This window comes from Hylobates moloch, unplaced genomic scaffold (genome assembly GCF_009828535.3).
Source record: "Hylobates moloch isolate HMO894 unplaced genomic scaffold, HMol_V3 SCAFFOLD_6, whole genome shotgun sequence".
Classification (NCBI taxonomy): domain Eukaryota; kingdom Metazoa; phylum Chordata; class Mammalia; order Primates; family Hylobatidae; genus Hylobates; species Hylobates moloch.
The window spans coordinates 144741866-144763091 of NW_026652281.1; the positions used below are offsets into that span (position 1 = coordinate 144741866).

General features: G+C 38.6%; 1 protein-coding gene across 6 annotated transcripts in view; it reads left to right on the top strand.

The window, feature by feature from the left end:
- Positions 1 to 21226, top strand: part of TENM2 (teneurin transmembrane protein 2) — a 1386931-nt gene that overhangs the window by 764523 nt on the left and 601182 nt on the right. Inside the window, exon 1 of one of the 6 annotated variants that reach the window (XM_058440116.1) lies at positions 877 to 3151. The exons of the other annotated variants lie outside the window; for them this stretch is intronic. Within the exon in view, the coding sequence (XP_058296099.1) occupies positions 3055 to 3151 (97 nt within the window). The 5' untranslated portion in view covers positions 877 to 3054. Of the gene's footprint in view, positions 1 to 876; positions 3152 to 21226 lie in introns of those variants that run through there. 6 annotated transcript variants of the gene reach the window in all.

Here is a 21226-nt window from a genome sequence, read left to right on the forward strand (position 1 = left end):
TTATCACCTATATATCATGGCTGATTGCAGAAGGAGGTCATTATAATTACAAAGACACTCCTTCTAATTAGGCAGTTCAGTGAGGAAGTAAGGAACTTATCAAGATGGTTCAGGAAAAACAACAGCAAAAACCACATTTGGTTTTTGTGAAAAGATAGTCACTGGTGTTTTCTCCCAGAATTCTTGTTGCATTTCTCAAACAATCCTTCTGCAACTGACAAGGGAACAGAATGTACGGCTGTTACGACTTACTAAATCTTACAAAGACAGTAAAAGTTACTGAGCATCAAAATCAATTTTAATCATGAAACAAATAGGTATTAGAGTCAAATCTGTCCATTTCACTTAGAACTCACTGAACCTGGGCTAGTTAGTTAACTTTCTCTGAGCTTCAGCTTCCTCCTCAGTAAAAAGGGAATTATAAAACCTGCGTCAGAGAATTGTTGCAAAGACTAAATAAAAATGCATCTAAAGGACCCACTAACATACCACCATGCCCGGCACAAAAATAATACTCACGGCAGAGCGTGGTGGCTAATGCCTGTAATCCTAGCACTTTGGGAGGCCGAGGTGGGCGAATCATGAGGTCAGTTCGAGAGCAGCCTGACCAACATGGTGAAACCCCGTTTCTACTAAAAGTACAAAAATTAGCCAGGCATGGTGGTGCGTGCCTGTAATCCCAGCTACTCTGGAGGCTGAGGCAGGAGATTCGCTTGAACCCAGGAGGCGGAGGTTGCAGTGAGCCAAGATCATGCCACTGCACTCCAACCTGGGCGACAGAGTGAGACTCTGTCTCAAAAAAAAGAAATATATATATGTGTGTGTGTGTGTGTGTATATATATATTTATATATATATATATATAATAACACTCACTCACTGGTGGCTTCGCATTTTCATCCTCCTTTAGGTAAAAAGCAGCAAATCGTTCTCTTTAAGGCTTTTTCTCTTTTCTTACTCTCCATTTTTCTGAAGTATCAGGTATTCAGGGAATAAGAAGGAGACAATGAATGTGAGAAGAGAGACATGATCTCAACATATAGCAACTTAAGTGTCAGCATAGATGGTATTTACAAAATGAGCCCTGTTCTGCTGAGACAACAGAACACAGTTGACAGAAAGACTTAAGTAGCTATCCCAAAGATATATGTGACACACAAGTAGACTCCTTTTCACTCCTCCTCCTCATCTTCCTACACACAAACATGTATGTTTTTTTATACACACACACTCATGCACACTAAACTGAATCTATCGTGAGCCTTTATTACCTGTATGATGTGAAGCCATTGTTTCTTATCATTCTTGTGAAGTATAATACAAGTATCAGAGCTTAAAATCAAAAGACTTAAGAGAGAAAGAAAAAGTGTGGTAGAGTTGTAAAAGGATTGGACATAAATAATTCTTCAGTGGAGGAAATGCAATGCTTGGCTTAACTCAGTGAACTCAGAGAAGAAATTAAGGACTAATCTTGATATCATTTGCATGTGTACACTAAGTTTCTGCATAGACACCAAGCCCCCCTTAGCATGTTTGTATGGATATATTATGTGAGAAAGGGGAACAGTGCAGGGATCGTGTCTTCTTTGGACGAGGGTGTTGGAAATTGCCCCTACACGTAAATCACAGGACACAGCAATGCCACAGTGCTCAGCGGATGTTCCCACCGCTCACTGCAAAGGGGATGTGACTTTGTAATGACACCACAGCAGAAAGCTTCTCTCGAACAGCCTGCCCTGGAATTATTGTGAAATCATCTATGTATTAATTACAGCTCCTGGGTTTTCTTTTTAACAGTTTTATAGAGGTATATTTTATATATCATCAAATTGTCCATCTGAGGGTACAATTCAATGATTTTTAGTAACTTTACTGAAATGCCATAACCACAAATCACTTTTAGAACGTTTTTGTCCCCCCAGTAAGATCCTTCATGCCCATTTATAGTTCATCTTCATTCCCACACCCAGCCCTAGGCAATGACTAATCTGTTTCCTGTCTCTATAAATTTGCCGTTTCTGGATATTTCCTACCAGTGGAATCATGCAATATGCGGTCGCTTGTGTCTAGATTATTTCACTTGGCGTAATCTTTTTGTGGTTTAAACATGATGTAGCCTGCGTCAGTGGTTCATTTTTTTTCCACTGCTGAATAATATTCCAACTGCTTCTGTTAAAAATAAAAAAGGATATAAATAAACGAATATTTATTTATACCTCTATAAAAACTGAAGGGTAACACATTTCCAGTGAAGAGTAAGATCCAGAATCAGGCAAGTTTTGTTCTCTGGATCGCACAGGAAGACTTGCCTGATTATACTTTCTTTCTCATTTATTTGTTCATCTTGTGAAGAAAACATCATGTCAATGTTGGCTTCCCTACGTCACTTAAAAATAATAATTTCACAGTAGATTATTTGAACCCTAAATGGTGGAAATATAAAAGCAATTTCTGGCCAACTGTGGTTAAAAAACAAAGTTCTAGGCATTCATTTGGAGGGTGCTATGATGCAAATACGTGTTAAGTAATGCAATTGAGTTAAAAATTATCATAGTATTAAGATGAGTCATAGGAATCTGAAAATAAGTAGAAGATTCATTACTTTTAATATTTGGAAGTAAATTAATTCAGTATCGCATAGTTTTGCTGATTTCATTTTTTTCATATTCTGATATCATATCAGAAGGATTGCTGCAATATTTACATATTGTCTTTGCTGCATGCAATATAGTTACCCTCTCAAATTATCCACCTGGATCCATTTATTTTCATAATGGGCTTCTTTGGAAGTTGAGTTGTGGAATGTCATAAATGTTCAGGGAAAGCATGCCACTGTGGACTCAGAAATTACATTTAAAAAGCTTCCAGTACACATGCTAAATAAAAATGGGTCCTATAAAGTTTATTAACTAAACACATTAAACAAGCTTGGTAATAGGTGTTTCACATGAAATTCCTGAAGCAGCATAAATGTACTTTGCAACCTGAGGCCTTGTTATTCTCACATAACATGTGGCTTTTTCTCTTTTCCCAATTTCTCTTCTAAGTGAAGCAAATGTTTCTTTCTTTCCCTGGGATGAGAGAAGTCCTTCCAAGGATAGTGTGGATTTCAAGACTCAAGCAATTCCAGAGTGTTGAAAAAGAGTCAATAGGTATATTTGTAATGACAATCAATAATAGTAAGGGTGGTGACATGCACTCAGTAAATGGTAGCTACTATTTTGTATCAGGCACTCTGCTACAGACATTATGAGGCCGGAATAAGATAAACGCCTCATGATATAGCTCCTACCATTGTTCCCATATGGCAGATGAACAAACTGAGGCTCAAAGAGGTCAAGTAACTTATCCAAAACCGCAAAACTGAGTGTCAGAGCCGGGACTTAACTCTAGCTCTGTGTAATCTTACAGCCCGTGGTCTTAACAATCATACTAAACTGTCTTTCAAAATGACAGGCACAAGACCTGTCCCTTTCACTCCTGCTGGTACTCAATGAAGTACATCACGCATCTTTCAACACCAAGAATATGTTCTGAGAAATGTGTCATTTGGTGATTTCATCATTGTGGGAATATACGAGTGTACTTACATGTGTCCAGGTGGTATAGCCTACTACACACCTAGGCTGTATGGGATAGCCTAGGCTGCGAACCTGTACAGCATGTTATTATGTTATTGCACTGAATACTGGAGGCAATTGAAACACAACGGGAAGTATTTGTGTATCTGAACACAGAAAAGGTACAGTAAAAATATAGTATTATAATTTCATGGGATTACTGTCATACGTGGGGTCTGAAGTTGACTGAAGCATTATTATGTGGTGCATGACTGTACACTAAGAAGTCAAGTGACCTCTTAGGACTTAGTCTATTAATCTAAAGGATGAGAAGTACATTCTACATCAGGTATCTTTTCTTGAGCACAATCAAATTTTCATTTTCCCAATCTCTTATAATGACTCATGACTGGGTGAAGGAGGAATCAGTGCAAATTGCTTGTTGGGATGGAAACAGGTGCTAGAAGTGAGGAAAAAGCAATGTTCAAACGCAAAGGAAGGGTGGAGGAGGAAAGGTGCGGAGTTGCCACAGGGACTCATAGCAAGCAACAATAAAATCCAACTTGGAAATCAACCAGAAAATCCCCCCAATCTCGGAGGCTTCTTTCATGTTCTTTACAGGAAACACTTGTGTGTTACTTTCCCTTTGTCAGGGACATATAATTGAGAAAGCAGATAATTTTTTCTATTTTTTCCTTTTTTTTTTTCAGTAAACATGAAGGATTAAAGGGAAATAGACAACAGCACTTTTAAAGGATGCTTTTTCGTAAGAGTTTCAGTGGATGTTATCCAGTAAATAAGAGTTTCACAGTATGTTATCAATGTTAGTTTGGAGAAGGAAAGGTCAAAAAGTTAAACCTTGATATCTTTATCTTTTCACAAAGGTTATTTCTGAAGGAGCTATATGTAAAAGGAAAAACAAAAGGCAAATATATACACACACCTATATATGTATATGTAATACATATATTACAACATAGTTTTTCCAGTCCTAATTACATGCCTAATGCTGGGCTTGAGTGTCTATTACTTTTTAAACTACACTTGTGCTATTATTTTTCTTATAATAAAATGAGAAGAAATATGGAATTCTCTCCGGGTCCCCAGATTGCTGTCACAGCCAGCTTAGTTCACTTTATATTACCCACCTAGCTCCAGCACACCCCTGAATTTGTGTCTCTTGCTCCAACACAACATATATATACACACGCACACATATATATGTGCATATATATATATATGTTTTCATATATATGTTGTTTTCATATATATATATGGTTTTCTTATATATATGAAAAACAACAAAAATCCTTTCCTGTGTCACTCCAGGTAATGGGTTTCACTTTGTAACTATTCTTTTCTGCAAAAGGTTTGTGTTATTATCCTTGGGTATTATTTTCTGATGGTATCAGTGAAGTGGGTCGTTATTGAAGCACTGGCTTGCTTATGAAAGATGTTATTAAATACTGTGGAAATACGGTTATTTCCATTAAAATACCAAAAGGAAGGAGAAATATAAAAATATAAGAGGTAGTTCTGAGGAAACCCAGCTAAACCTCGGAATATGAGACAATTGGTACTAAAAGGTGTTGTTGGGACTAATTTTTTCTTGGTGGCGATCCTGCTTTGCTTCAGTTGGACAAACACTATGGGGCAAGAGACATAAATTCAGCTAGGCTGGTAATATCAATGCGTGAACCAGACTGGCTGTGATAGCAACCTGGGGACATAGGGAGAATTCCATATGTCCCCTCATCATATGAAAAATAATAGCACAAGTACAGTTTTAAAAGTAATAGACATTCAACCCCAGCATTAGGCATATAATTGGGAGTGGAAGGACTACGGCAAGCCAGATGGCTCATGAAAAGGACGCAGCTATAAGTCATCTCAAGCCAATTGCTCCTTCCATCTTTTCTGAAAGTTTGGGTCAAATTCTAAAGCAGGATAACAGTTGTTCGCAGTTGAAAGGAGAGAACGCAGCAATTGAAAAGCCCTTAAATACCCGGATAGGATTGGGAGATGTGGGACAATTTCTCTACCTTGTTTATTTCTTGTAGGTAATTTGGAACTCTCATGGATTCCAGGAGTTGAGGCGTGATGATACCAAAGATGGGACTTTAAATGACTCTGATAATGCTATGTAAGGTGGTTTGGAATAAGGAAACCAATCCGAAGACATTTCAGTAGAAGTAGACTGCAGAAGAGACATAAATATAGGTATTAGCACAATAGCATTGGAAACGACCAGACAGAGGAGAGGCTGGTGGAGTTGATGGATCCACGGTGAGGTTAAAGATCCAAGAAAATAGCCATTGACAGAGACTGTTGAGAAAGATGACTCCACTGACAAAGCAGGACCATAAGAAAACGAGGATGGCCGGGCGCGGTGGCTCATGCCTGTAAATCCCAGAACTTTGGGAGGCTGAGGCAGGTGCATCACCTGAGGTCGGGAGTTCGAGATAAGCCTGACCAACATGGTGAAATCCTGTCTCTACTAAAAATACAAAAATTAGCCGGGCGCGGTGGTGGGTGCCTGTAGTCCCACCTACTCGAGAGGCTGAGGCAGGAGAATCACTTGAACCCGGGAGGCAGAGGTCGCAGTGAGCTGAGGTCGCGCCATTGCTCTCCAGCCCTGGCGACAGAGACAGACTCAGTCTCAAAAAAAAGAAAAGGAGGATGTTGCGAAGGGAAGGTGCTGAATTCATTCAACATTTACTGAATTATTTCACAAGGGGCAAACATTCTCAAGGAACAGGGAAATTAATAATGCACGACTGCCCTGGAGGTGCCCGATGGTCTGACCCCCATCTGTAGGAGGTGCTTGTAGGTTCAGTTTTAGATAGTTTGAGCTCAAGACACTGGCAGAACCCTTCCCAATTTAGAAACTTCAGCCTTGTCTTGACTTTCCCTCTCACTTATCTCCTACGTTCAACCATTTGGTACAGTTTCACTGCAAGTCCCCCTGAAGTTTTGTTTCAAAGAGTGCCTGGGGAACAAGCTCTGTAAAAGCTTTGGGTACAGATTTTCTCTGTCCAAAAAGCAATCCTCAGGACTTGCTAGGATGCATCCCTATGTGCACACACCTTTGTGGAAAAACACAGAAGCCAAGCGTTGGTATAGATGAAAGCATGGGGAGCCGAACTAATCAAGTGCATTTTTGAATGTCATATTAAAATGCCTTCGTAAGAGCATCATGGTAAATGACCCATTCTGCACAGAGACTGACCAGCTTTGTCAGGCTTATGCCCAGCACCTGGCTTAGACAAAGGCTTAGACAAATACACATGGGTATTTATCATTATGCAAAGCCAGTGTGTAATGCTTTTTCTTTTTATATTACAAAAAGTATACACACAAAAAACATTTTTTAAAATATAATAATTAGAAATTCTACTATTTGTTGATATGCAAAAGAAGGGAATTATCTTTTGCTCACTATATGTCAGGCACTGCTCAGTTTTTCTTTACCACAGTGACCCTATTTGGGGATCTGTTCCAGTGATGGGGACAACAGGACTGAATATTAGAAACCTAGATCATCCTAGAAAATCTGGACCATATGGTCACGTACCTGTACCTTCCTCATTTTCTCCTAACAGGGCCTGGAAACTCCAGCAAGTTATTTGGAAGTCTGTTTGATGTCAGTCTCCAGTGAGAAGCGATGCGACTGTTCTCTTGCTGCAGTCGGATGGATGTCTGTCTGAGAAAGAGGGCGGAGGGTGGAAGAGGTGCAGGGGGACCCTTCACCACAGGCTTTGATCTCCCTTGACTCCTCCTGGGATGTCTCACCTTTTGATGTTGGGAATCAGTTAATTACTAGTCAAAATTGGTTTGAGGGACTAGGAAACAGTTTGAAGGCTCTGTTCTCAAAATGCCTGTACTTTGATCTGAGGAACTTTCGGGCAACTTTCTGAAGCATCTCAGGCAAATGAGAAGGGCTCGGTCTGTGGCCCCTCCCTAGCAGCGGCCCAGATTTTGATCCTCTTGTTCTATCATGGTACCATCCTGATGCAGCAGACTTCTTTTCTCTTAAGAGCCCTGTGGTTTCATTGGTAGTAAAATGATGACTTTTAGGATTAGATTGTTAAACATCTGTCACACCACAAAGAGTATGTAGCTTAATAATTCCCTTTTTAGGTCTTAATTTGAAACCACCACCTCTCTTTTCTGAGCAACACCTGATTAACGCTACCATGAACTTTTTCTGAGCAACACCTGAATAGTGCTACCATCTCTTGCAACACAACCTTGATTTGTAAGGCACTCTATTAAATTAGTGGGTTAGAAGTACAATCTCCTGCCTTGCCTTTGCTGGTGCAAGTTAACATCCCCCAAGTTGACCTAAAAGGCTGCAAAATGCTTCAGGGGTTTGATGGGCAGGTGGTGCTGGAGAACTCAGCTCTCTTTTCTCTTCCAAACAAGGCTACACATCTGGCACCTTGCCTAGTAATGGAATTCTCCTAACGAACACGTTCCCGTAGTCTAAGGCTCTTGCACTGTGACCATACCACAGGGCTGACAAAGAGATTATTTTCAGTGCTCAGAAAAAGAAAAACACACCCACAGAAGTCTTTTGAGACTGTCTTTTTTTCTTATGTCATGGCCTGTTATGGCATTTTCATTTTAATTGCACATGAAACCCATTTAAAGCGGTGGTGTAATGGGACTGTTCCCTTGGAAAACACAGACAGGAGTGATACGGTTGTGTTTTTGAGGAGTCCATTAGTTACTCAGACTGTCATCATTGTGTGCCTTGAGGGTGCTAACAATGTATTAGGTATCTAAGCAAATGTAATATATTTGATCCTCTTATATGTGAATCCCTTGTCCTCCTCCTATAAGTAGTAGATTCATATCAAAGTCTCTGGCAACAGAGTACTGCTCAGTATTTCAAAGATAAAATATGCATTCTTATGCATGTACGTTTTCTAGTTTTTCAAATGGAAATTGAGCTATATAGATAAAGCATGCATACGTTGAGACTCTGGAATTACCTATGGAAAAGAATGATTGATAAAGTGGTTATTGTGGTCGTTTCACTCTTCCCACTTCCACTTTGGAAGATAGACAGCCTATACCTCAAAGAGTTTTAGGACTTCCTGACCTTCTGTAAGTAAAAATGTCAGTTCCCAAGGCCAGAGAAATAAAGCCACAGGTTCTTTTTCCATAAAATCAGCTGCTTTCCCTGGGTCTCAATATCTGTAGTCTCCTGTAGGAAGCAGGTTTCCCAACTAAAAGAATTTCCACTTTGCTTTGACTTTCCTTGCTGTGGTCCCTTCCCCATTTAGCATATTTTGTTCTCTATGCATAATTGGAAATTAATTTTCTAATTAGGTTCTTCACATTTATGAAGTTGTTTGATGGGGTGTCGGTTCTTATAACATGGCCTAAAGGCTAAAGGAGAGGTAATAATTCTTTTTTTCTGGCTTTGCCCCTGATTCAGCTAAGGTTCTTAGAAAATATATTTAACTTTTATGAGATCCCCGTAATACATCTTTAATGCTGATCTACCTTTGAAAGATTGTTAGAAGAGTGCTAACTATGGCTTTAAGACTCATTATGATACAGTTGATTTTATTTGTAATAGTTGCTCAAACAAAATGAAGCCATTTCTTTGGCAACAGGAAGGGTATTTAGATAACTTCAAGTAAAACCAGATGATACTGGAAGACAAAATAACATTGAACTGATGCTTGAGAAGCAGAGGTGACCCTGAAGATTAAAAGGCGAGTATTTTTACTGCGAATATACAAGCAGAACTAAATCAGGTATGAGCTGTATGAGTCTGTCACCTGGATGTTCTGTGACTTGTTATAGAGAACTTGAGTCTATGGTTCAACACTCTCTGATCTGTGAAGGCAAGCCAGTATAAACCAATGCATGTAAACAGTCTGTTTCTTGATTTCAGTACAAAAGTTGAAAGATAAAGCTAACCATTAGACTTGGAAGTAAAAACTAAATTCTGGAGTCACAACTTCTACATATGTCTCGGATCATGTTACTTATTACTACAGGTACAAAATAGCCTGCATGTGAGGAGAACAGGAACCAATATTGCACATTGACAAAAGAACATCCTCATTTTTTAGGAAATCATGTCATCCTACTTGAAGTGTGGCTGAAGAAAAGCAATTAGATGAATACTCCTCAGCAGTCTCCAAATAAGAACCACCTTGCACACTAATTTCCATTGTGCGTCAATATCCTTATCTGAGTTTGCCATTCATGTATATGTCATGGCTAGGCAAGAACTGTAAGAACAAAGTTTAAGGCTGAATATATGATGATTAAAGGTAAGTGATACTCGACCTCAGAAAAAATATTTGTCTGACTCTTGACTCACTCTTTAAGTTACTTTCTAGGTTCTGCACAATGGAAATTAGTGTGCAAGGTATTTCTTATTTGGAGGCTGCTGAGGAGTATCCGTCTCATTTTTTTTTTTTTTTCTTGAGCCACACTTCAAGTAGGATGACATGATTTCCTATAAAATGAGGATGTTCTTTTGTCAATATGCATTATCGGTGCCGATTCTCCTCACATGCATGTTATTTTGTACTTGTAGTAATAAGTAACATGATCCGAGACATATGTAGAAGTTGTGACTCCAGAATTTAGTTTTTACTTCCAAGTCTAATGGTTAACTTCAGATCTTGTTAAGTATCAGCATAGAAAGAGGCTACATGGTAGAATGGGAGTATCACTCTGCCCTGTGGGACTCAGGAGGCCTGGTCTGTGTGTCCAGCTCTAACTCTAAGTGCTTTTGTGACCTTGGACAAATTATCTAATCTCCTTGGTCCAATATAGGTCAAAGAGGTTCTTTCTGCTCTGAACACACGTAGCTTCCAAGTTGTTATCTATCACATGCATTACCCCAAGAAATTCTCGTCACTCCAACTTCTCGAACAAGATATACTGAACCCACCAGAAGAGAGTATGGCACAGTTGTTAAGAGCACACAATGCAGATGGCATATTTGGTTTTCGTCATTGCCACCTCTCTCTGACTACTTAATTGTCTTAGCCTTAATTTCTACAGCTGTGACATGGACTAATGCTCTTATTTTGCTAACCTTTTTCTCTTTCCCTTGCTATCTTATCCTCTTCCTTTCAGTTCTTAATGTTAGGGTTTTCTTTTGTTGTAAAGGTCTAGACAGAAGACCTCGTTAAACTAGACTATGCCAAGAGTGAGGAGTCATGGATTATGGATTCATCTTAGGGACTGGAAATTACTTGCCCTTAAATGCACTTTCTCTATGACATCCAAAGTCATCTTTTAAAAATGTAAATCAAATCACATTATGCTTTTGTTTAAAAACTATCAATAGTTTCTCACTATACTATATTTAGCATAAAATCCAATCTCATTACCACATTTAACAATAATTTTGGACTTATTCCTTGCTTTTTCTTCTTTTTTATTATTTTTATCCTCTTCTATAACTTCAGTCTCCTCCTCCTCCTCTTCTGCCTTCAGGAGGAGAAATCTGTAGCTGCACCTCCAAATGTGTGCTCAGTCCCTTCCTGCATTTGCAACAGTGAGGGGAACACATCCCCCTTGAATTCCTGGTCAGTATGTCCAAGCTGGAATTTATCCTATCCTTCCCCCAAACCACCAAGCAACTATAGCTTCTGACTTCTGTTAGTAGTATTCCTATTATTCCAGGTAACCAGCCTTACAGTCTCATTCCATTTGACTTCTATCCGTGTCTCTCTTTCCTTAATTGCTATCTTTTCTATGTATGCCTTTATTTGTACTTCCCTTTGCATTTCTAATGCCACAGTCATCACTCACATCAGGTCCTTCGGACCTGAAATAGTGAAATAATATTCCTATGAGTCATCTAACTTCTCCCTCTTTCTCTTTTATTACAGGTTAAAAATCTACAAGGTTAATTTTCTAGAGTACAACTCTGATCATTTGATGTCTGGGCTCCCAACATTAGCTATGTGATAAAGTCTCAACTCTTTGGCTTGACTTTCAGAGTCTAATGCAATCTGACCCTGATTACTTTTCTAGGCTAGCTTACTGCTTTTCATATATTATTCTATTGATTCATTTTTTCATTTTTTTCAACAAAAAAATGATTGAGGACCAACAGTGGACAACATCCTAGTGATACGCTGAACAATACAAACATGAAACTTTGCAAAATAGAAGAGAGGCCAAACACACACCCAGACAGACACACACACACTCACACACAAGTATTAAGTGGAATAATAGAAGCAAAGAATGTGATGGAAAATAGAGTAACAGGGAAGTAATTTTATATATTTATTTATTTTTGTTTTTCTTAGAGATGGGGTCTCCTCTATTTCACAGGCTGGAGTGCAGGGGTGAAATCACAGCTCACTGCAGCCTTGAACTCCTGGGCTTAAGACAATCCTCCCACCTTGGCTTCCAGAGCAGCTGGGATTATAGGCACAAGCTACCATGCCTGGCCATCTCTATATATTTAAGTAACTCTTAAAATATTCTTGCACTTGGCCTTAGTTGGATAGCTTACTAAAATTCTAAATACTACTTCGTATTTCCCACTTTTTTTTTCTTTTGCTTATATTTCTTCTTTTCAGAATGTGCTGGTTTTTAATATTCAATATCTGGTCCATATTTAAAGGCATACTTATTGAACCTTTATTTTTGCCTCCCCAGTGTCTACTTTCCATGGCTCTATTTCTTCCAAGCCTTCAGCCAAAGCAGTTCGAGCGAGGACTGAGCCCTTTTCCAGGGGTGGGTCATGTGACCTGGGGCTAAACCAATCAATAAGCTACATTTCTCTGGCCATAGGGATTGGTTCTGGGGTGGCATGTGACAAACTAGGCAAACAGCTAATCTGAGGGCTTTTGAAGAAACCATTGGGAAGAAGTCTTTATTCCTGTTGAACTTGCAGCTGGAAGGTTGGAAGGTCTGGGGTTGCCACATCCACTTTGTCTGTTGGAGAATGGAGCCAATCTAAAAGGAGATAGAGAAAAAAGAAATCAATTCTTGACACCATCTCTCCTCCAAATCGAGTCACACTATGCCTCTGGAATTTTTAGTTACATAAGTCAATATTTTTTTTTCTTACATCAATCTGAGTCATGTTTTCTGAGAGAGAAAACAAATACAGCCATCCAATTTCAAATAGTAGTACTTTTACTAACTTTTTTTTTTTTTTTTTTTTTACTACCTTTATGGTTACTGCCAGTTCAATGCAGTTTTTCTCTACCATTTTGTGTCTCTCCCTTATGGCATATATGCTGTTCAACCTTATTTTAGAGTTCTTGGTAAACTTGCTTCCTACCAGATTTGAACGGATAAAAATTCTTCTTTAAAGCTCTTCACTGGCCCAGTAAATAAGGCCTGAACAAAAGTGAGACAAGTGAGGCGCGTAGGGGTCCACGATGAAGAAGCGCTCACTTCCAGGTGCCAAGTCTGCACTTAGCAGTCTGGAGAGCGAGTGCCTCCTTATCATTTGTTCCCTGGGCACCTCACTTGCTTTATCTATTTCTGATCCTTCTGGTGGAGTAACTACTCAATACGTGTTAGGCGAACTGGAAAGAATTTCACATTTTGCATGGGGGTGGAGATTATCCAGAATTGCATTTTCTTTACTATTATACTCATCTGACACATCTCATTCACTTTTTTTTTTTTACATTTACTTCATTTTGAAGTCATCTAGCGTTATGCAGTGATTGCAGGGAGGGTTTGCTGATGGTATTACTCTAAAAACCTCTAAATCCCATTTCCCAGTGAGAAGACAAACTAATAGCTCTGCTAAGCAATGCATCCAGAAATAACATGGAATATGGGGTAGTGAATTTCATTTTCACTCATTTACTTATATTTTCATAGCTCAGTGTCTGTTGTGGAGCCTGAATTATACAACTCATTATCTAGGTCAATCTAGTGAGCTATCCTGTCAGCACAGATGTGCTACTTTTGCAGTAGAATTCTCAGTGGTAAAGTTGCTTCCAAGCTGGCACCTATTATTAGTAAAAGTATTAAATAAATAAATTATAGAAACAATTGAAGCAATGAAGCCTACACGATAAGTGCAATAGGTTATAAACATTATGTCTTCATTATATAAGCAATTTTGTTAGTTATTTAAGATTACAGACGATCGATAGCCACATCGTGTTTGTGCTAGTGTTGGTTCACTGGTTGTAAGCAACAGAAGCTGACTTCAAATAGAGAAAAGGTTTTACAAAGAAATATCAGAATCAAATCAATGAACAGATTCAAAAGAAAAACACTAGAACAGCCTGGAAGCAAGACAGCTCCAGTGAACTAGGTTAACAGGAATATATGTTGAAGTAATCTCTTTAAGGCATAAATAAAATGAATCTACAGCAACAATTTTTCCTTATATGATTCCACTAAATTTTTGTCATTGCATTACTCTAGTCAAGACCAAATCCTAGGACAATGTGTTCATTCCTGGTTATAGTCATATGGCCACCTCTTGACCAGGGGAAAGCAGGCCACCTTGATTGAAAGTCCTATCAACACTGTACACAAACAACAGATGTCCATTACTTTGGTTCAGTTAGAATCTGAAAGGCTTCAACTGTGCTACTTACACATATTCTGGGCCAATTGCCAACTTGTGTTGAACATGAACAAAATCATTTTATCATGACGCTTTGCTGTATCAGTCACATCACATTTGCTCAAATTTGGGAAGCATGAAGCTTCAAAAATATTCATAGATGTGTAGGTGAATTTGGTAGGAAATAATATTTGGTCTTGCTGTATGTTAATTCAACTGTTTGGCTAATCAAAGCGTATGGTGTCATCTAACAGCAAACAAATTGGACTGATCTTACTGTGAGTTTTGTTGAAATGTTTTTGCCAGTAGATACGGAGAACGTCTAAGACACAAGTTTTAAACACAAAGTACTGTCCTAAACTAGCTCTTTTCCCCCTGCCAGGGCCACCTTTTGGATATGTGACCTATGCAGTTGTCTGTGCTCAGAAGGGCCCCCCACTTAGTTTAACATCCTTCTGTCCTCTCTTGACTCTCTTGAAGCTGTTAATAATTTTTTTAACAAAAGACCTGTGGTTTCATATTGCACTGGGCCTTGTATATTATACAGCCGATCCTGAAAGACACAGAAACAATGGAAGCCAGAATTGCTTGCTAGTGGGAATACTCAGGCCACAAATTGCTGCAACTTTGAATCTCTTTAAATAAATGTCATCTTTTAACATTCTAACAAGATACAAAAATCCCAGAATGTGCACACTCCATATTCAATGCTCTTTCTTCATTGGAAGGGCAGCAAAGGTAAGGGATGGGCCAAGATGGTAGAGAAGAACCATAGAAGAACCAGGGGATGCCAATGACTTAGCATGTCTCCTGAGCACATGTGAATGTTATATAAATACTCATTGAATCTTTAAAAAGATAAAAGCATGAGCACACATGGCCTGTTTGCAGGTCCCTGAGGTGTGAACAATCATGGCATGTTTGAGGACCAGAAAGAAGGCCAGTATGCCTGGGACACAGTGAGCAAAGGCATGGTGGAAGAAGGAAAGAATGAAGTTTGTGAGGGACCCAGGAACCATGTCAAGTAAGGGCCACTAGGCCAGGGTAGGAAAGTAAATACCATGGGAAGATGACTTACTTATTATAACATCATAGCGTTTTGGTACATTAAGTCTGAAGCATAAAACTTTTTTTTGAATTTTATCTTATTTTCATTTTATTACATTCTTATTAAATATATGGGTTTTTAAAACAAGTTATATGAAGGAAAACACATTTTATATTTACTTTGTTACAGATTCCAAATTAAAGAAATCCCAGTTAACTTGGTTACATTATATATCAACAGCCCTTTTCTTTAATATCAAAAGGCTTTTTTTTGCCTTTTAAAAACTTTATTTTTAATGCACACATATTATACATATTTATAGGGTACATAGTGATATTTTGACACATGTAATGTATAGTGATCAAATCAGAGCAATTCACGTATCTATCATCTCAAACACTTAGCTTTTTTTTTGCATTGGAAACATTCAAAATCTTCCTTCTAGCTATTTGAAGCTGCATACTATATTATTGTTAACTACAGTCCTCCTACCAGTGGTGCAAAACACTAGAACCTATTGCTTCCTACATAGCTGTTATTTTGTATCCTTTAACAAATTCTCCCTATCCCCTTCTTCCCCTATGTTTCCCAGCCTCTGGTATTCTGTGTTCTACTTTTACTGTCTATGAGATCATTTTTTTGTTTGCTTTTGTTTTTTATCTTTCACATGAGTGAGAACATGGAATGCGACGTTTAACTTTCTGTTCCTGGCTTATTTCACTCAACATAATGTCCTTCAGTCCCAACCATGTTGCCGTGAATGACAGGATTTCATTCTTCTTTTGAGGCTGAGTACTACTCTATTGTGTATATGCACCACATTTTCTTTATCCATTCATCTGTTGGTGGACACCTATGTTGATTCCCTATCTTGGCTATTGCAAACAGCGCTGCAATAAGCATGGGGGGTTCAAATGTCTCTTCCACATACTAGTTTCCTTTCCTTTGGATAAATGCCCAGTGGTAGGATTGCTGGATCATATGGTAGTTTTATTTGTAGTTTTTTGAGTAATCTCCATACTGTCCTTCACAGTGGGTATTGAAGCATCAAGCTTAATACAAAATCATTTAGAGCAGAGGTGGGCCAACATTTTCTGTAAAGAATAGTAAATATTTTAGCCTTTGCCAACTGTATAGTCTCTTATAACTTCTTACAACTACTCAACTCTCTCACTGGGCTGAGTAAACATAGACTATACTTTGAGTGAAAGTAGACATAGATAATCTTAAATAGAGGTTGCTGGGTTTCAACAAATCTTAGAAAAATAGATAGGAAGCCAAATGTGGCCCATCAGCCACAGTTTGCCGGTTCCTGATCTAGCAGAGCATGGAGCCACATGCATCTGTATGAGCTGGAATGCACATTAAAAATGCAGATGTTTGTGTCCTCTTCCAGATGCACTGAACCTAACTTTCTGAGTTTGAAGTCTGAAAGTCTGTGCTTAATAAGTTGCCATAGAAAGTGTTATTGCATGCTTGTCTTAGTCTGTTAGTGCTGCTGTAACAGAATACCTGAGACTGAGTAATTTATAAAGAACAGAAATTTATTTCTCATGCTTCTGGAGGCTGGGATGTTCAATATCAAAGCAACAGCATTTGAGGTCTGATGAGGACCTTCTTGCTGTGTCCTCACTTGGCAGATGGTAGAAAGGCCAAATGCTTTGCGAAGCCCTTTTTTTTGGACCAAGTTTCACTCTCGTCGCCCAGGCTGGAGTGCAATGGCGCAATCTTGGGTCACTGCAACCTCCGCCTCCCGAGTTTAAGCGATTCTCCTGCCTCGGCCTCCCAAGTAGCTGGCATTACAGGCATGTGCCACCATGCCCAGCTAATTGTGTGTTTTTAGTAGAGATGGGGTTTCATAATGTTGGTCAGTCTGGTTTCGAACTCATGACCTCAGGTGATCTTCCCACCTTGGCCTCCCAAAGTGGTGGAGCTTCTTTTATCAAGGTCTTAATCCCATTCATGGCAGCTCTGCCCTTATGACTTAATCACCTCTTAAAGGCCCCCACCTCTTAATGCTATCACAGTGAAGAATAAGTTTCAACCCATGACTTTTGGAGGATATTCAAACCATAGCAATGCCAAAATTGAGAAAGTTGAGAACCACTGGTCTAGAAGCCAGTCCATCCACCTAGGTCCCTTTCTAAGGTATTAAAAATTGTAACTGATTGACCTAGGATAGCACATGGGGTAGTTTCTCAGGTAGAAGGGCTAATGTTTGGAATGGTTTGTATTCAAATTCAGAATGGATTGTTCCAGGAGACTGTAAGAAAGATCATGTAGCAAGAATAGTAGCAAGGAGAGAAAGCTATGCTAGATAAGGCTGTGCAGATCAACCCTCCCTTTGAGTTCCCTGGTTTTAATTATTGATGCTAAATATACATTTCCCTTAATTGTTTTGTGAAAATAAGTTAAATAAAGAATAAAGCCGTTCCATACATGCACAGGCAAACATTACACTCTTTTCAAATAAACACGGGGATGATTCCTCGGAGTGTTCCTATTCAAATTTGGTTGCAAAATAACACCCACAGAATGTATTTCCAACCACAAAATACTGTGACAGTAAGCAGCCAGCACAAGAGAGCCTGTTATGGTTTATAGATTGCAATGATTATATTGCGGGAGCAGTTGATGCATTTGTTGGTGTTCATTCTATTTCACATTTGCATTTAAATTCCTGTGGAACAAAGATAAGATAAAGAGGAAAGCAAATGATGTTTATTTGTTGTTATACTGAACTCCTATTATAAGTATTGTTTTAAAGGAGAGTGAAGCTTTGCAAGGAAGCATCCACGTGTCCTTTACAAAACACGAAATACACTTTCAATCGTCAACTAGAAATATGCAGGAAAACATATCCCTGGGCTTTCATAAAATCATAAATCAATAAGGAATAACTGAAAATGTGGTTGAATACATGGAAGCAAATGAAATACTCAATACTTTCCTTTATACATTTATCCACATTTTATTGATACATAAGAAATGTAGAACTGCAATGAGTTTTGAAACACTGTTCTTTTTATTTCAGGCATTGCTTTAAAGCAATGCTTGATATGTTTCCTCTTTCAAATAATCTGTGCATCCACAGCATGGTCCTTTGATGAATTTATGCAGATCAGTTCTACATCCAGGGTAATATTTTCTGCTCCTCTAAGCTATTTTGCTGGGATCACAGGGGAAAAAAATCTTTTTGTAGAGTTCGACTGTACCTCCCAGTTACTGAATGGGTATGAGGTTCCTCTACCCATACAAAAGGCACATCTGCCTCCCCATATGATGTGTTTGCCATAATTAATTTCAGAAGAAGAATGAGATAATGTTATCTCTTCCTCTCAAATTATTAAGTTGCATATCAGTGCCTAGAACTTATTTAAATCATTTTTAAAACATCACACTCATTTCTGTAAATACACCTGAAATAAGGTAAAAATTAACAATTAAATGACAACAGTTAATTATATGATGTATCTGAACTCATAAGCAGAAATGTCTCTGACTTTACCATGCTTTACAGTGCTTTTCTCAAAGGAAACATTAGTCAGGTCCTTTTCTGGATGCTGGCAGTGACAGCCTGGAAGCATTCCTTAAAGGGAGGGCTGTAGAATGTCCTTAATAAGAGATGTTGGGCTGGGCGCGGTGGTTCAAGCCTGTAATCCCAGCACTTTGGGAGCTCGAGGCTGGCAGATCACGAGGTCAGGAGATCGAGACCGTCCTGGCTAACACGGTGAAACCACGTCTCTACTAAAAATCCAAAAAAAAATTAGCCAGGCGTGGTGGCGGGCGCCTGTAGTCCCAGCTACTCGGAAGGCTGAGGCAGGAGAATGGCGTGAACCCGGGAGGTGGAGCTTGCAGTGAGCCGAGATTGCGTCACTGCACTCCAGCCTGGGCGACAGAGCGAGACTCTGTCTCAAAAAAAAAAAAAAAAAAAAAAAAAAGATGTTACACCAAAATTAAATGTGGTGGTCAAATTAGAATAATTATGTCTAAAAACCTCTGCTTCTTTTTTGTCCCTTCTTGGATATTGATAATGTACACTGACAAAGGCTCTAAGAAAGAAAAAAAAATGTCTTTAGCTTTTTTTTTTGTCAAACTTTTTGCTGACAGTAACTTATTATTTTTTAAAATCTAACACCTTGCATTGGCACTTGTATTTCTGGAAATGCATGTTCTGAAGTTCTGACCTAAGTAGTAACTAGTATCTAGAGGAAAGTACGTTCTCCTGTCTGTATTACATATTTTATGTTCCTTAACATATTATATGTATCAGCCATATTTATTCATTCATCATTTATTCAGCAAGTATCTGAGGAACTTCTCTGTGCCAGTAACTTGTGGGTGCTGGGGACTCATCTTTTTAAGAGCATATTTTTATTCTATTTTCAAAATATTTGAAAAACTTAGTTGCTAATATAAATAACAAGTTATATGAAAAATAAAAGTATCACAGTGCATAGACTCTTAGCATTTTAAGTCAAGCATTCAGAAGAAATGCAAAATGGTAGATATTTTTCCTTAGATGCCATTAGGGCACCTTGCACTGAGCATGTACCTTATTTATTGTTGTGACTGTCCCTGGAATACTAACAATGATGCATTTAAATAGCTTATAGTTATGAGTTTTAGAATCAGAAGCAAATAAATTCGAAAGCATTAATTCCAGCCTCCTGCTTTAGCTGAATTTCTATTATCTAAACCAGCCCCTTCAAATGTTTTGAACATCAGATCATATACAACATTTTATAAGCTTCCTATCTTAGAACGTGAATTTAGAATTCACACTCTGGCTCATTTTTCCAACTGTAAAGTGAGTGAGTTGGGTTAAAAAAAACCTATTTTTAGAAGAAGTAGTAAGCACTGCAAAAGTTCACAGTGGTTTCAAGCCATAGATTTGAATATTAGCACCTGGAAAACAGTAATTCTAATTCTCATTCTTACTTAGCTGGTGCCACTTGCGTGATGTCCCTGGAGCTGAAAGGGATTGCCAAGTTAATTTGGTCCGGTGGTTTTCACAAACTATACATCTTATTAATTATTGCTTTGATTGGCTGGTCTAAACTCAGTTCAAACTGACTTAAGTAAATAAGGACAACAGAAATAAGAATTGATAAATAAATACTAAAAAGTGATTTAGAAGATATTGTTTCACTTCGCCTCCGAGCGCAGGGGTATAATTAGCTTCAGGCTTGCCTAGAGTCAATGGTGCAAACCATGTCACTGATAGCTTAGGCATGTTTGTCTGTCTCCCTCTGGTTTAGATGGATCTCAAACAGGCCGTCTACTCACTGGTTCCCAGAAGCTGCAGGCTTGCATAATCCTTACAACTAGAAATTCAATAGAAAAAGCATTCACCTTCTTAGTTGTCCTCAGGATTGACTCTCCTTGGGCTGCCCTGGTCTTATGCTTATGCAGCAACCAATCATTGTGGTCATGGGAATAGAACGGCCTGATTGGCCAGGTTTGGAAGATGTTTCTATTTCGGGAGTAGGCAGAGACTGATGATAAAGGATATAGAGTAGGGTGGGGTGGTTTTCTGTAAAGGAAATTAAGGTGCAGCCACCAAAAGAAGCTGATGCTTGACAGACAAAATCAACAGGTGCCCATTGTATTTATTTTTTAAATGAGCATCCACACAGAACCATGAGGTACAAGGTAAACAAAAAGAGGAGATTCTTGCTAGGTTGGGTATGGGGATTTGGGGTGGAGAGAGACTCAGAGATCTGCTCATTCAGCCACATCTCACAGCTCTTGAGAGAAGCTGACCCCGTCCTCGTTTGCCTGGCATGATCTTGGTTTATGTGTGTTGTTCATTTTAATTACTAATAACACCCCCTTTTACTCTCAAAAGTGGCCTGGTTTGCTTAATAGATTTTGTGGTCACTGGATCGTGGGGATTCTTTAAGCTTTATTAGTTATTCACCCCAAACACTTGTAAAACTCTTGATCTACACCAAGGTATCCACTTTCATAAATCAGACTTCTGTGTTTCATCTGAATAATATGAAAACTTGAAGAGTTTAACTCATCATCTCCTCTCATTTTACTTGTTTCCCATGAAAATGAAATTTATTATCAT